Here is a 14,316-nt window from a genome sequence, read left to right on the forward strand (position 1 = left end):
AAAATCGGACATCCATCCGTTCGTGGCAATTGCTACAAAGGAAACCCATACGGGTTCCTCCAAAGGAAAGCCTCGCAGCCCTGCCTTTGCTTTGAATTGTCAACAAATTCAACTTCGCTTGCCATCTGCTAGACACCTGGTTAGCTCAGATGGTAGAGTGGCTGCCCCGAAAAGGTGGTGGTCTTGGGTTCGAGTCCCATACCAGGACTATTTTTTTCTTCAACTGCAAGGCTTTTCTTTGGAGGAAACTGTATGGGTTTCCTTTGTAGCAATTGCCATGAAGGGGTGGATGTCTGATTTTCCCTTTATTAATCCACTTGAATGTCAACCATGTAGTGCCACTACGTTCTCGGAACAGATATCCTTTGCACGAGTTGTGTAATAAGATTGTGTGTCAGAATGGGTGCTGTTGGCTTTAGTGCATGGGAAAAAACATTATCTCACAGTGTAGATGTATTTGTAAGGCCCCGAGTGACAGGGAATAATTTGTAGTCCCCTGCCAGCTATTTGTAGATGGTGCATGAAAATTCGCAATTGCCTTGTCTTGCACTTGTATGTTGCACTGAAGCTTTCGTGTCGACTTTTACCAACCCTGCAGCCTCCTTGAAGACTCCTGGGCCAGTTAATCTATCAGTTCTTTCCACCCAATTTCATTCCATTCTTATTATTTAGCACTCTGCAGAAGAGTAAAACATTTTTTTTTTGTTATGCTTTGTGCAGATAGCCATTCTATATACAGTAACAGGTAATAATAAAGTCGGTGATGGGGTGCATGGCGAGGCCCTAACGTCCTGACCTCGCCTAGTGTCCCACATCATTTACACCACTCTGAGCTAGCCGATTCTTCTAATAATGTGGATGGCGTGCTGCCCAAGCCAGTGACGAAGCATATATGAAGAATAGAATTGGAATGGAAGCGCTACATGTTGTGTTTAAAAACAACTAGATAACCTGGGAGCTAGTTGAGGTATGTCAGTCATCGAGATTTTGCCTTGTGCATCAGCCACACTTTCCATTGTTACAATAAACCTGTTGGTTAGGGGTGCAATGCCCTTGTTGTTTGTATCCTTTGTTTCACATTTGATTCACACTTTGAATTTCATTAGCAACTCACTGTTCTGATTCTTCAAAGCTTAAACATTTTCGAATTGCTGAAGTACCATTCTCTTCTGCGGTACATAATATCCATGCACACTTCAAACGCGTAGCACAATACCACTGTTCAAGCTAATGAGTTGCTATGGAATTAGCAAGGTGACAGTGCTTGCCATCCTCAACCTTGCAGATTTCTGTGGGACTTGTTTGGGCAATGTTCCTGTGCTTTTATCTGCAACTAATTTACACTCATCCTGCTACCTGCTAGCCTCCTCGTTAGCTCATTTGACTGAGTGCCCTGAAAGGTGGTCCAGTCAGGCCTAGAGTTGCACAGATTATTAGAGGGAAATATGAAGCTACAATCATTTAGTCATTATGGGAATCATCAATAGTACATTGATTTTTCTACAATTTGACATGGATTCAGTTATCTTTTCTTGTTTCCTGTGGTTCATTTATGTTGCCTGTTAACCTCGTAACGTTTCCTTAGGCCACCTCAGTGTTTTGAAATGTTCTGCAAACCAACAAATTGTGGAAATGGAGGCTAAGTAAGACTGATAGTTGCCGCACTGCAAATGTGGAATTGTAGAATGAGCTTGAAAATCATTGATAGCGAATCCATAAGGTCACTCAAAGCCAGAAATACGAAATCTAGGGAAATCTTATGTGCTGTCCCTCATTCCCATGCTGTCTGAACAGTCATACTGGTAGCACAAGCAGGCACTAGTGCCAGATTTTGCTCTGGTAATTTTGGTATGAAACTCATCCAGGTTCAAACCTTGGATGAGAACAAACTTTTTTAACTGCAAAGCTTTTTTTTTTTTCTGAGAAACCTGTAGGGTTACCCTTTGTAGCTTTATGCATTTATGTGTACGGCAACCGTTAACGTAAATGTACTCTCCTGGGTGTTTTCTTGAACATGGATAAGAGAACATGGACAGCAAAAAATGGCTTTTGTTCCGTTTTCTTCATGCTGTGCAGAATTGATCAGTAGGAGATTGCTGCTGTGTAATTTATTGCATAATCATTGCTACCATTTATCATTTGCTCTAGTTTCATGCCTAACGTAAAATTGGTGAGACTATTTGAACATTATATATGCAGCCTTTTTGAAGACAACTTTGCTGTCTCTTCAATGCTTCCTGGGACAGTTTTTGTACTCAATTTTGAAGTAAATTAGTCAAGTTGGGGACTACCTATGTGAAATAACCAGTTCTGCATTTGTTTAGGGGTACCTTGGCCTTTGCATGCTTGTTGCAGGGAGCATACGGTGCCTAACCTGGGATGCAGAACGCAAACTGCTTTTTTCTGGTGGCTTTGACCAGACCATCATTGTGTGGGACATTGGAGGCAAGCAGGGCACTGCCTATGAACTGCAGGGGCACCAGTACGTCTTGTTTTGCTCCACTTTTTGCTAACACATGCAGAATAACCGATAGAATTTGATGACGATATTGGAGGCTTCTTTTGGAGAACTTGCTGTTCACAGCCCAAGAGTTCAAAAGTGTTGTCTCTGTGTGTCTCTTTCTACATCCTCGTTCAGTCACTCTTGCACATTCTGTCATGAATTCTAACCATCTAGCCTGCCAACGCGTTTTAACCAAGTTTAAAGAACACTTGTTTGATGAACAGCAGTTTTGCATTGATAGAAATGGTATTGCTGAATTCAGTGCTTTGTGAATTCTGCTAACTTGTGCAAGTATAAATTCCTGCATGGTGCTGCAGTAATTATCTAACTTGGTTCTGTATTATTTTTGCCGCTTTCGTCTTAGCCAAGCACCATTAGCTGTCTGTCTGGAAGCTTAATTGGTGTTTCTTTCTTCGCTTTTTCATCACATTGACAAATACTGCCTCTTGTCTTCTAGCAACAAAGTGACGGCATTGTGTTATCATAGTCCAGGAAAGACGCTTATTTCGGCAGGCGAAGATTCGATGCTGGTTTTCTGGAACATGACAACCAAGAGGATAGAGGTATGTAACCTTTAGTTGCCGAACTCTGTTGAGTGAGGCTAGCTTAGCAGGACTCTTTGAGGAACTATCAGACATTGTTTGGGATATGGTCAGCCTTGATGAGATTAGAACTAATGTGGCTTATACATTGCTGAATAACGGCCATATCCTATGCTATAGAGGTCTCCCAGATAAGCAATATGGGATAGGATTCCTAATCCATAAGGACATAGCGAGAAACATTGATGAATTCTACAGCATTAATGAGAGGGTAGCTGTAGTCATAATCAAACTTAATAAGAGGTATAGATTAAAAGTAGTAGAAGCCTACGCTCCAACATCCAGTCACGATGATGATGAAGTAGATCAGTTTTATGAAGATGTTGAATTAGCGATAAGAAAAGTGCAAACTCGGTATACTGTAGTAATGTGCAACTTCAATGCAAAAGGGGGGGGAAAGCAGGCTAGTGAACAAGTAATTGGCAACTACGGCGTCGATTCCAGGAATGCTAGAGGAAAGATGCTGGTAGAATCGCAGAAAGGAATAAGCCAAGAATAATGAACACCTTTTTCAGAAAACGTAGCAACAAACAGTGGGCTTGGAAAAGCCCTAATGGTGGAACAAGAAATGAAATTGATTTCATACTTTTTGCCGATCCCAGCATAGTGCATGCATGATGTAGAAGTGATAGGTAGGGTAAAGTGCAGTGATCATAGGTTAGTGAGGGCTAGGATTCACCTCAATTTGAACAGGGAAGGAGTAAAATTGGTCAAGAAGGAACAGGTGAACCTAGAGGCAATAAGGGTAAAAGCAGACAAATTCAGGCTGGTACTTGCAAACAAATATGCAGCCTTAAAACAGAGATATGAAGATGACATTGAGGTAATGAATGAAACCGTAACTAGGCTGGCTTCATAGGACGCAATTGAAGTGGAAGGCAAGGCACCAAGGCAACCAGTAGGCAAGCTCTCCCAAGTAACTAAGGACCTAATAAAGAAACGACAAAGAATGAAAGTGTCCGACTCAAGAGATAAGATAGAATGCGCGGAAATGTCAAAACTGATCAACAAGGCGAAAATAAGTGATATTCAAAATTATAACGTTAGAAAGACTGAAGAAGCCATAAAAAAATGGACGCAGCCTGAAATCAGCCAGAAGGAAACTTGGCATAGGACAAACCAAGATGTATGCACTGAAAGATAAGCAGGGTAATATCATCAGCAATCTTGAAGATATAGTAAAAGCAATGGAAAAATTCTATACAGGCATGTACAGTACCCAGAGGAGTCTGGATACCTCCATTAGAAACAGTAATGAACAAGATACAGAAACTCCTCCTATAACTAGTGATGAGGTCAAAAGGGCCTTGCAAGACATGAAACGAGGAAGAGCGGCAGGAGAAGATGGAATAACAGTCGATTTAATCAAAGATGGAGGAGACATACTGCTTGGAAAACTGGCGACTCTTTATACGAAGTGCCTATCGACTGCAAGGGTCCCAGAAAACTGGAAGAATGCAAATGTTATACTAATCCACAAAAAGGAAGACATTAAAGAATTGAAAAATTATAGGCCCATTAGGTTACTCCCAGTATTACATAAAATATTTACCACAACAATCTCCAATAGAATAAAGGCAACACTGGACTTTAGTCAACCAAGGGAACAGGCTGGCTTCAGGAAGGGATACTCTACAGTGGATCATATCCATGTCATTTATCAGGTTATCGAGAAATCCGCAGAGTACAATAAGCCACTTTATGTGGCTGTCATAGATTATGAAAAAGCATTTTATTCAGTGGAGATACTAGCAGTCATAGAATCATTACGTAATCAAGGAGTACAGACCGCTTACATAAATACCTTGGAAAATATCTACAGAGGTTCCACAGCTACCTTAATTGTTCACAAGAAAAGCAAAAAGATACCTATAGAGAAAGTGGTCAGACAAGGAGACAAGATCTCTCAAATGCTATTCACTGCACGCTTGGAAGAAGTATTCAAGCTATTTAACTGGGAAGGCTTAGGAGTAAGGATCGACAGCGAATATCTTGGCAACCTTTGGTTTGCTGATGACATTGTTCTATTCAGCAACAATGCAGATGATTTACAACAAATGATTGACCTTAACAGAGAGAGTGTAAGAGTTGGGTTGAAGATTAATATGCAGAAGACAAACATAATTATGAATAGCCAGGCAAGAGAACAAGAGTTCAGGATTGTCAGTCAGCCTCTAGAGTCTGGAGTACGTTTACCTAAGTCAACTAATCACGGCGAACTCTGGTCATGAGAAGGAAGTTCGTAGAAGAATAAAAATGGATTGGATCGCATACGGCAGACATTATCAGCTTTTGACTAGAAGCTTACCATTATCATTGAAAAGGAAGGTGTACAATCAGTGCATTTTACCAGTGCTCACATATGGGGCAGAGACTTAGAGACTGAAAAAGAAGCTTGAGAACAAGTTAAGGACCACGGAAAGTGCACAGTGATGGAACAAAGAATGCTAGGCATAACATTAAGAGACAGAAAGAGCGCGGTTTGGATCAGAGAGCTAACGGGTATAGACGATATTCTAATTGACATCAAGAGAAAGAAATGGAGCTGGGCAGGTCTTGTTATGCGTCAATTAGATAACCGTTGGACCATTGGGGTAACAGAATGGGTACAAAGAGAAGGGAAACGCAGTCGAGGACGGCAGAAGACTAGGTAGAGCGATGAAATTAGAAATTCGCGGTGCGCTAGCTTGAATCGGTTGGCGCAGGACAGGGTAATTGTAGATGGCAGGGAGAGGCCTTCATCCTGCAGTGGACACAAAACAGGCTGATGATGATGACAATTATGGATTTCTGTATTGAAAACAGTTGGTTTTGAAAATAACTTATTTATATATACATAGTGCCTCTTGTGCTTGTTTGTGACATTTGAAATTCTGTACTGAGCTCAATGCAATCCATAAATAAGAAAATTGCATTGTTAAAGATGATCACACAAGGCACCTATTAAGGGTAATTTCAGGCTTATTTTTCTTGGTTAGTGGCTTGTACTGGTCTTTTGTGAAGCCGTGTGTCCAGGTACTTGATGTACTCTCTAGTAGCTGCTATAGAAAAGGTTTTTCTTTCTATATTTTGTGTGAGCGTAATCTTTTGTGTGTGAACAAAGTAGCTGTGCTCAGGTTTCCAAGGTTATTGGAGGGAAAAAACATGGTAGTGCACCGAAGAGCATGTGCAGAGAGCTCAGGCTTTTCCTCAGGCAAGTGCTGCAGAACATGTACTTGCTTGATACTGCTCAAAGGTGGTAACAGTACAAGCACTATAGCATAAGATTGCAAAGCAACTGAGGTGTTGAGAGGGTAAGACCATTCTATTAACATGGTATGATGATACAAATGAGTGAGGTGCAGGACTAAGGCGCACAATACGTATTGCAGACATTTGTGCATTTGATATGTTGCTTGTTGGCTCGTGTAAGTTTTGGAATGTGATTTAAGTATGGTGTGCCTCATGCATGCACTCTTTAATGCAACCAGACCACTTATTGTTATGTCGCAGTAACATGTGAACATTAACCCTTCGTGGTCATTTACCCACTTTGCGGTCTTTCCAGTTGATAATTATTCTAACTGTTTTGGACGCTGCACAGAAAGTGCCCTCTTGTGAACATATGTCTAGTAACTTACTTCAAAAATTTTTCTTTGTGCCTGAGACTCCCGTACTGTGCACTCCCTCTCTTGCCAGCATTGTATAGTTGATCACCACAGAAATTGTCTTCTTTAGTGTCATTGTTGTCACTTTTGTCAGGGCTCTCATCCAAGGATGTTTGCTGGCTCTCCAAAGGCAGAATATATCCATCCTCAGTACTAAGATCATCTTCAGATTCACTAAACTAGTGCGAGATCTTTCCTTGTAATGCACGCCATTCTCTTAATGCTTCATGCCATTAAAAGTGCATAAATTTCTTGAAGTGTGCCACTAAAGAAGCATTGCAACAAACAAAAGAAAAGCCAGCACAGTCAAGGTAGATGCTACCTGACATCTGACTAAAAACAATATTTTAGCATGTTGGGTGTGGACTGACACATGACTGCAAACGATTACCATATTTATTCTATTCTAACGTGCACTTTCTTTCTGCAGAAAATGTACTAAAAAATTACATGCGCATTAGCTTTGAGTATGTAACCAAAACTACAATACTGACAAGCTATCATCATTGGCAATTTCTGTAATCCAATCCAATCCACAAATTGCTTGCGGCTGTTGTAACTTTGGGCCCGTTCTGTAAGTTCATTAAGCTGGCATAGTCTGCAAGTCGTTTAAGAAGTGGTACCCCAAATACTGTAGGCTTCGCTGAAGATTACATATTCTGAGCTGTCAGTAGCTGCAAGGAAGCCGCCGATAGCAATTATGAAGGATGTCCTGTCCACTATAGCTCAAATGTTATAAATTTTCTTTTTCCAACTGAGACCAAATTACCATTACTCTCTCTCTCTCGCTATCAAGAACTCGTGAGCAAACAATCAAGGGCATTGCATTTCTAATTTCTTGAAATATGAAAATGAGGGTGTATGCATAGAGTTTCTCACTATAACACCTAGAGGGTAATCTGGCGCCACCGTCTATGGGAGTTTCTTAAGGGGGCACCGTGCCGTCATGGGAATGACGGGATATGTGTCTGCGAGGCTCGTGTTGGCTGATGTTGTAAGAGGCTTCGTCTAAAACGTGGATATGGCTACGCAAATAACGCGTACTCAAAGTAAAATCTTCATAAAATGTTTCCATTCACGCATATTTCATCTTTACTCACCCACGATGCATGACCAAGCGAAGAAAAGCGAGAACAGACGACCAACTGTTTCAAAGCGACCGCGAACCTTGTCGTCTGTCCTCCAACTTTAGCGGCCCGCTGATACGTTTTACGTAACATGTAGTCGTACACACAATAACAAGTGCTCATAGTTAAACAAAATATGTTTTCGCGTAATAATAAAGCTAAAACAGCTTTTTACGTGCTGTTCCAGCAGAAAATGAATCATTGTGACAGACGGAACGCTACTTGCCAAGCGCGTCTTCAAGGTGTCCTGTCTCTACGAGAACGATGCCAATCCAAATCCACAATATACCGGCATTCCCATGCATACCACAGCGCAGCAGCGCCAGATTTCCCTCTAGGTAATGTAGTGAGAAACTCTATGGGTGTATGTAACATTCAAAAAGGCATCCCATATTTAATTACAGTAAAACCTCGTTAAACCGTACCCGCTTAAACAGTAGTTTCGGTTTAAAAGTAGTAAAGTCAATTCCCCGACTCAGCGGCCATTGAACATAATGTATTTTGTATCCGCATAAACCGTACCAGCTTAGTGCGTACGCATCGGTTAAGGCGTAGCGTTTCCACTTTTCGTCGCGCAAACACGGCGGTGCGTCGTCTCCATCGGGCGGCCCGGCAGAACAAGCCTCAGAGATCGGTACAACGGCCTCCAAGCGCCCTGTGCGTTTGCCCGTGAAGCCGCATCAACATCAACATCATTTCGACGCCGCATGGACGCCGTGATGCGCCGTGCCGGAGAGCGTTGTGGCGTCGTGCAAGCGAGGACTCGCGTCATGCCGAAGCTAGGATAAAAAGGACGCCGGGTGCTCAGCATAGAAGAAAAATTAGACATCGTCCGTGCTACCGAACATGACACGAAGAAGTCGGCGCTGGCCCTCGATATGGATCTGCTGTTGACTACAGTGTGTGGCATTTGGAATGCGAAGTTACTCGGCAGCGCTGCTGCGACCACGAAGAGATGTCGGCTACGAGGTTCGACTTTTCACCTTCGTTGCCGCTGTTGTTGCCGAAGTGTCAACTAGCGACAATGATGAGGACGACACGGAAAGCGACATCACGGGCTATTCAGGCCCGACAGTGGCAGAAGCTGCGCGTTACGTCAGCCTCATGAATGCGATCGTCGCAAGGAGAACAGGGCCGCGATAACGTAACTATTCCAAACGAAAAGTTTTCCGAACTCCGGCACCCGGCAATGAAAAAGGCGTCCCGGGACTGATGCAGCACTACTGCGCGCGTGCACGGAGAATACGTAACGCCAACGAGGCATCTGCCGTGCGAGTGTTTGCCGAGAGGAGGGGGGCTGGCACGCAGCTTCGGTAAGCTTGAGGCCGCTGTCGTCGTGCTAGGCCGCCGCAATATCAAACGAAAATAACATTTACGTCCCGCTAAGTGAATAAATACTGCATGTTTTTCCCCTTTCATGGCACTCTCTCCGAGTTCCGTTTTCGACAGATAAGTGGGCGATCTCGAGCTATTTCGCTTAAACAGTACTACCGTTTAGTACGTACTTTTTCCGAGCTCCGGCCGACTACGGTTTAACGAGGTTTCACTGTACTGGTCTGAAACACAGGTGCGCATTGCAATCAAGGATGAGCTAGACTCGAGTAACTATGGTAACTGATACATCATGCCCAACATTCAGCAGTCGTGTCAAGTTTAGGTGCACCTACCATGTTGACTCCGTTGCCCTGGTGCTTTGCTGCTGAGTACCAGGTGGTCAAGGGTTCAATTGTTGGTAGCTGTGCCTGCATTCCAGTGAGTGCAGAATGCAGAAATGCTCTTGTTTTGAAGCCTGTGTTGTTAGAATTAGTCTGGAACATCATTCATAGCTGAAGGGTCACGTTGAAATGTGAAACCCCCCCAAATAAAGTTAGGTGCACAATTCTGTATTGGGGCCTGCTTTTTACGTGAGCATGCTCTCTGATTTCTCAGACGCCTGAGTGGGGAGAGAGCGACACGTGCCAACGGTGTTCTCGTCCGTTCTTCTGGAACATAAAGGCAATGGTGGACCAGAAAACGATCGGGATCCGACAGGTAAAAAAAAAAGTGTTTTATTATGGGCTCTTATTAAAAAATCTGCTACTTCATTTTGTCTGGCGCATTTTACATGCTCTTTGCATGCTGCCAGCATGAGCCAGTAGTCATCTTGAACAGGCAGTGAGCATAGGTTTTCAGTAACATAACTCCACTCTTTAAGGCATGGCAAAATACAAGTCTAGAGAGTGAGTAGCGATTGTTTAACACATTTGGGGGCAACAGCTGCTCTCCAAGCTATACACTCAGGGTGTCTACCAATAGGGCAAACCGGGAATTCTCAGGGATTTTGAATAGTCCGGAAATACTCCGGGAGAACTCAGGGAATTTGTGCTTCTATCAAGGAAAATTAGCTGTGAGTTTATTGAAAAGGAATGAAAATCACGGTAATGCTGGCCCGAGTAACAGAGAGGAATAGAAAAAAATCTACTTTGACTCTGTGTCATTGGCTGGAGGAGTTGCCAGTGCACAGTCAACGACCGACTTTCCGGACGCCCGATAATTTGGACAGCTTCGCGGCTCCCTCACCTACCCCATAGAGTTTGTGTATAAGAACATCTGAAATTTCGGATGCAAGAACCCTTCGCCGTTCGATTTTCTGGACTTTTTGCCGTGACCGCAGGTCTGAAATGTCATTAATCAAATCCGCCACTGCCGCCATATTGATTGCCTCGCCGCCTCGAACCAGCGTGGCAGCCATAGCCACCACCGCAGCAATGCTAGGCCTAGCTGCTTCAACGTTCGCTACCAAGCTTCTTGCTGTTCGACTCCGTGGTTTTCATTTAAACAATTCGCCGCTGTTAGCAATGGCGCAGACTCCGCCTTTGTAATCTTTGCCAATGGCTTCAAAACTCGAAAAGTGTGACGCGTTGCATAATGATGGTTCCCGAAAGTCAGCTTCGCCTTAATACAGTAGTGCTACGCGGTGAAGCATAAGCAGGGGACGGGGGCAATTGTCGCGGGACACAGTTTGTATTTCTTAATTATACACGCGTGCACCCGCCATCTCCTGTCATAGTACGAGCACCTATATGCCTAATAAGTGTACTGGCAGGCATTCAGGGCTTTTTCAGGTGTGCCTGTGGCTATTTGAGCACTTAACTCTTTCGTTACCACGCGTATTCAAATCGATCACCGGTGATCGATGCTTTAAACGGCCGATTTCGACATGTTGGAATCGTTTCTCGTGCAGCTAGCGCCATCCAGTGGTTAGTCTAGGCAATGCACTTGTAGAACCAGTTTAAATTTTCCCGCTCTGGCGACGTTTTGATTTTTGATGCGCCTTTTTGAGAACTAATGTGGGCGTGTTGTTGCAAAAGGGGGCGTGGCGGCCGCGCTTGAGAAAAAATACTGCCACTCGTGGTAATTCAGCATTAGCGTCAAATTTTTGTGATCAAAAGGCTCCCAGCAAGTCAAATATTGAATCATATTGTCGGCTTTGTTATCTGGCGGCGTTGAGTGGGGATAATTACCCGAAAATGACGCCAGCTATTCACTGGTGAGCTTTGACTTGGAGTCCGGGTGGTTTTATTCCACGAAAACGCATTCCTGAAGGTCCGCCACATGTCCAACATGTATACCTAGCCTTTAGAGCCAGTTTGCAGCAGTTTTGGTTTCGCTTCTCTTGTTAAATCCGCCAGAGGGCCGCATCCGGTGTTACTATCGCAACAACGCCAGTCGCTCCGGTCTCTGCCATGGCGTCGTCGTCGGACGCAACTGCGCCGCGCGGAAAGCGTTCTGCTCGAAAGTATTCTTCACCCGCACCTGATTTTAGTGACGAGGATTCGAGCTTCGAGTCCGAAGATGACAGTACTTCTGCTTCAAGCTCTGACGGCGACGATGTTTCGAGTCAGCCCGGGACATCCGCAGCTGCTCACCGGTGAGTTACCTTTACGGCCTTGAGCAGTCACCGGCGTCGCGCGCGCTTATCTGCCGACCTTTGTGCACAAGCTTAGAGCTATTCTTGCTATCTGCAGGGTCCGTACGTCGCTAGGCCAGGATGTGCTGCCACCGGCTGTGAAGAAACTTCAGTTCACGCCAACAAGGCCGCCCGGAGCACATCTCGGCCCAGCACTTCGGAGCAGCGCAAGACGCTTTACAACGGCGCGCGATTTTTTCCTCCTGTTCTTCACCGCAGAAGTAATAAATACTATCTGCAAGAACACGAATAAATATGCTTGGATGCATATTTTGGAGCTTCCAAGCTATGCTGAAAGAGATGGGTCGTGGAAGGAAGTGACTCCCGACGAACTAGTGAAGTTCATTGGACTGCTCATTTATATGGGCATTGTGAACGTGCCACGCATCCACCTTTACTGGAATACCAGTAGGCTTTTTTCAGGGCTTCTTCCTCGGAACGTTATGCCAAGGAGACGGTTTTCTGCACTTCTGCGCTTCCTAAGTGTCACTGATCCGGAGGCGACTACTGTAGCTACGCACGGCAGGCTGCACCGCGTATTGTGGCTTCTGCAACACGTGAACACTACATCAGCAGAACTTTTTCAACCTGCGCGGAACCTCTCTGTGGATGAAAGAATGGTCAAATCGAAAGGAAGATCGGGTATTCGGCAATACATGCGGGACAAAATTGTAAAGTGGGGATATAAATTGTGGGTGCTTGCTGATTCGCAGACTGGCTATTCCGTTCAATTTTATGTGTACGCAGGCAAACGGGAAACAGCTAGTGCAAGTGGACTAGCATTTGATGTGGTGACACAACTGTGCGATAAATACCTCAATCAAGGATATGTTATCTACATGGACAACTTTTACACATCTGCGTCTCTCTTTGCTCACCTGCTAAATCGCAAAACCCTCGCTTGTGGCACGACACGTAAAGATCGTCGGTGCTTCCCATCTGAATTGAAGGACGTGTCATGGGAGAAAAAGGCAAAGAGAGGTGATGTTTGGTGGCTCCGACGGAATAACATCCTGTATTTGCAATGGAAGGACAGGAAGGTTGTTCACATGATGTCAACAGCGCACACTGCCAACAGGCATGTTACAGCCACAAGGAAAGAGAGAAGAGGCGGCGTGTGGACTATCATCCCAATCGAAAAGCCGGTGCTGATTGACGACTATAATTCCGGGATGCTTGGAGTTGATAAGTCCGATCAGCTGATTGCATCCTATAACGTTTTGATGAAGTGCGTGAGGTGGTGGAAGACGCTCTTCTTTCATTGTATTGACATGGCTGTTGTGAATAGCTTCATTCTTTTTCAAGAGCACCACCAGCAACACCTCTCAACACCAGAATTGCAGAGGAGCGCCCACTTCGACCAACTTTCTTTTCGGATGGAGCTCACCCAACAGCTGCTCGAGCTTGATGATGAAGAGGTTCCCAGAGTACATCCTGTCCCAAAAGAAGTGCCGCACCATCCGCAAAAGATGCCGAAAAGGCGAAACTGCAGGATGTGCTATCAGGAACGCAAAATCGAACAAAAGACAAACGTTTTCTGCGAAAACTGCGAAGTGCACCTGTGCCTCACGAAAACGCGCAACTGCTTCACCGCATGGCACGAGCGCTGAAGCTGTTCCCGGTCTTTAGTTTTTTTTTTATGTAGCTGAAGAACGGCGCGGTACAGAGAATTAATTTTTTAGACAGTATTCCAGAGTCATTGATCTTCAAAATGTATATTCTAAATTTTCTTTCTTAATAATGTGTATGTAGATATTGTGCCTTTTCTTTCTTGTTTTTATCAACTCGCCACAAAAATGGCACTTTTCCGAATTTTTTGTATGTTCCCTAATAAATTGTTTGCTTTGTAACTTATGTTTTTGGAAAGAGCATTTCATTATGTGCAATTTGGCATGCTGCAACGTGTTCTGGAATATTATTTGTACTGGCAAAAAAATTTCTTCCGAGACCTATGAAAAACGGCCATTTTCTCGCGGTAACGAAAGAGTTAAGGGCAGTAAAAAAACATGCATTTATTTTTTCGAACTGCCCGATTTTTCAGACGTTTTCGCGGCGCCTAGGTAGTCCGAGAAATCGGACCTTGACTATACAACCAACGAAGAGATGCTTCAAATGATCTGTAGGGCGAATGTCCGGCGGAAGGAGGACAAGAACAGAAAGGACCGATGCTTGAGGAATGAACGGGGAAGGAAGTGTGCCGCCACTTCTTTGAAGCAGCTTGAGCTCACAAAAAAAAGAAGCAAAAAGTATTGGCTGACGCCAAGATGCAGGTGTCTATCATTCAAACTAAAATAAACTCTTTAAATCAGTGAAACACAACATTGAGGTGTTGTGCGCGTGCTAAGAATATGTCTGAACAGTTGAGGTGGACTTAACAGCTGTTAAGAGAGAGAATCTCACTTGTGACGAAGCTCGGGCCTCATACGAATGAGCTTGCTATCAATTGATAGAAATAGCTCATATTCGAAAATATTTGCTTCTGTATGCA

The 14,316-nt window shown here is 44.1% G+C and overlaps 2 protein-coding genes across 2 annotated transcripts in view; both read left to right on the top strand.

Moving 5' to 3' along the window:
- Wdfy2 (WD repeat and FYVE domain containing 2) overlaps nt 1-14,316 on the top strand; it is a 49,379-nt gene that overhangs the window by 19,436 nt on the left and 15,627 nt on the right. Inside the window, exons 8-10 of the mRNA XM_065428628.1 lie at nt 2,356-2,482; nt 2,961-3,066; nt 9,809-9,910. Coding sequence (XP_065284700.1) covers nt 2,356-2,482; nt 2,961-3,066; nt 9,809-9,910 — 335 coding nt within the window. The remainder of the gene's footprint in view (nt 1-2,355; nt 2,483-2,960; nt 3,067-9,808; nt 9,911-14,316) is intronic.
- LOC135899314 (piggyBac transposable element-derived protein 4-like) lies at nt 10,757-14,306 on the top strand. The gene is made up of 2 exons (XM_065428551.2): nt 10,757-11,789; nt 11,887-14,306. The coding sequence occupies exons 1-2, from the start codon at nt 11,605-11,607 to the stop codon at nt 13,436-13,438; spliced, it is 1,737 nt and encodes a 578-aa protein (XP_065284623.1). The 5' UTR covers nt 10,757-11,604; the 3' UTR covers nt 13,439-14,306.

This window comes from Dermacentor albipictus, chromosome 1 (assembly GCF_038994185.2).
Source record: "Dermacentor albipictus isolate Rhodes 1998 colony chromosome 1, USDA_Dalb.pri_finalv2, whole genome shotgun sequence".
NCBI lineage: Eukaryota > Metazoa > Arthropoda > Arachnida > Ixodida > Ixodidae > Dermacentor > Dermacentor albipictus.

Coding starts and splice junctions, on each gene's coding strand:
- LOC135899314 (XM_065428551.2), top strand. CDS start 11,605: ATGGCGTCGTCGTCGGACGCAACTGCGCCGCGCGGAAAGCGTTCTGCT. Junction 11,790..11,886: donor ACATCCGCAGCTGCTCACCG/GTGAGTTACCTT, acceptor TGCTATCTGCAG/GGTCCGTACGTCGCTAGGCC.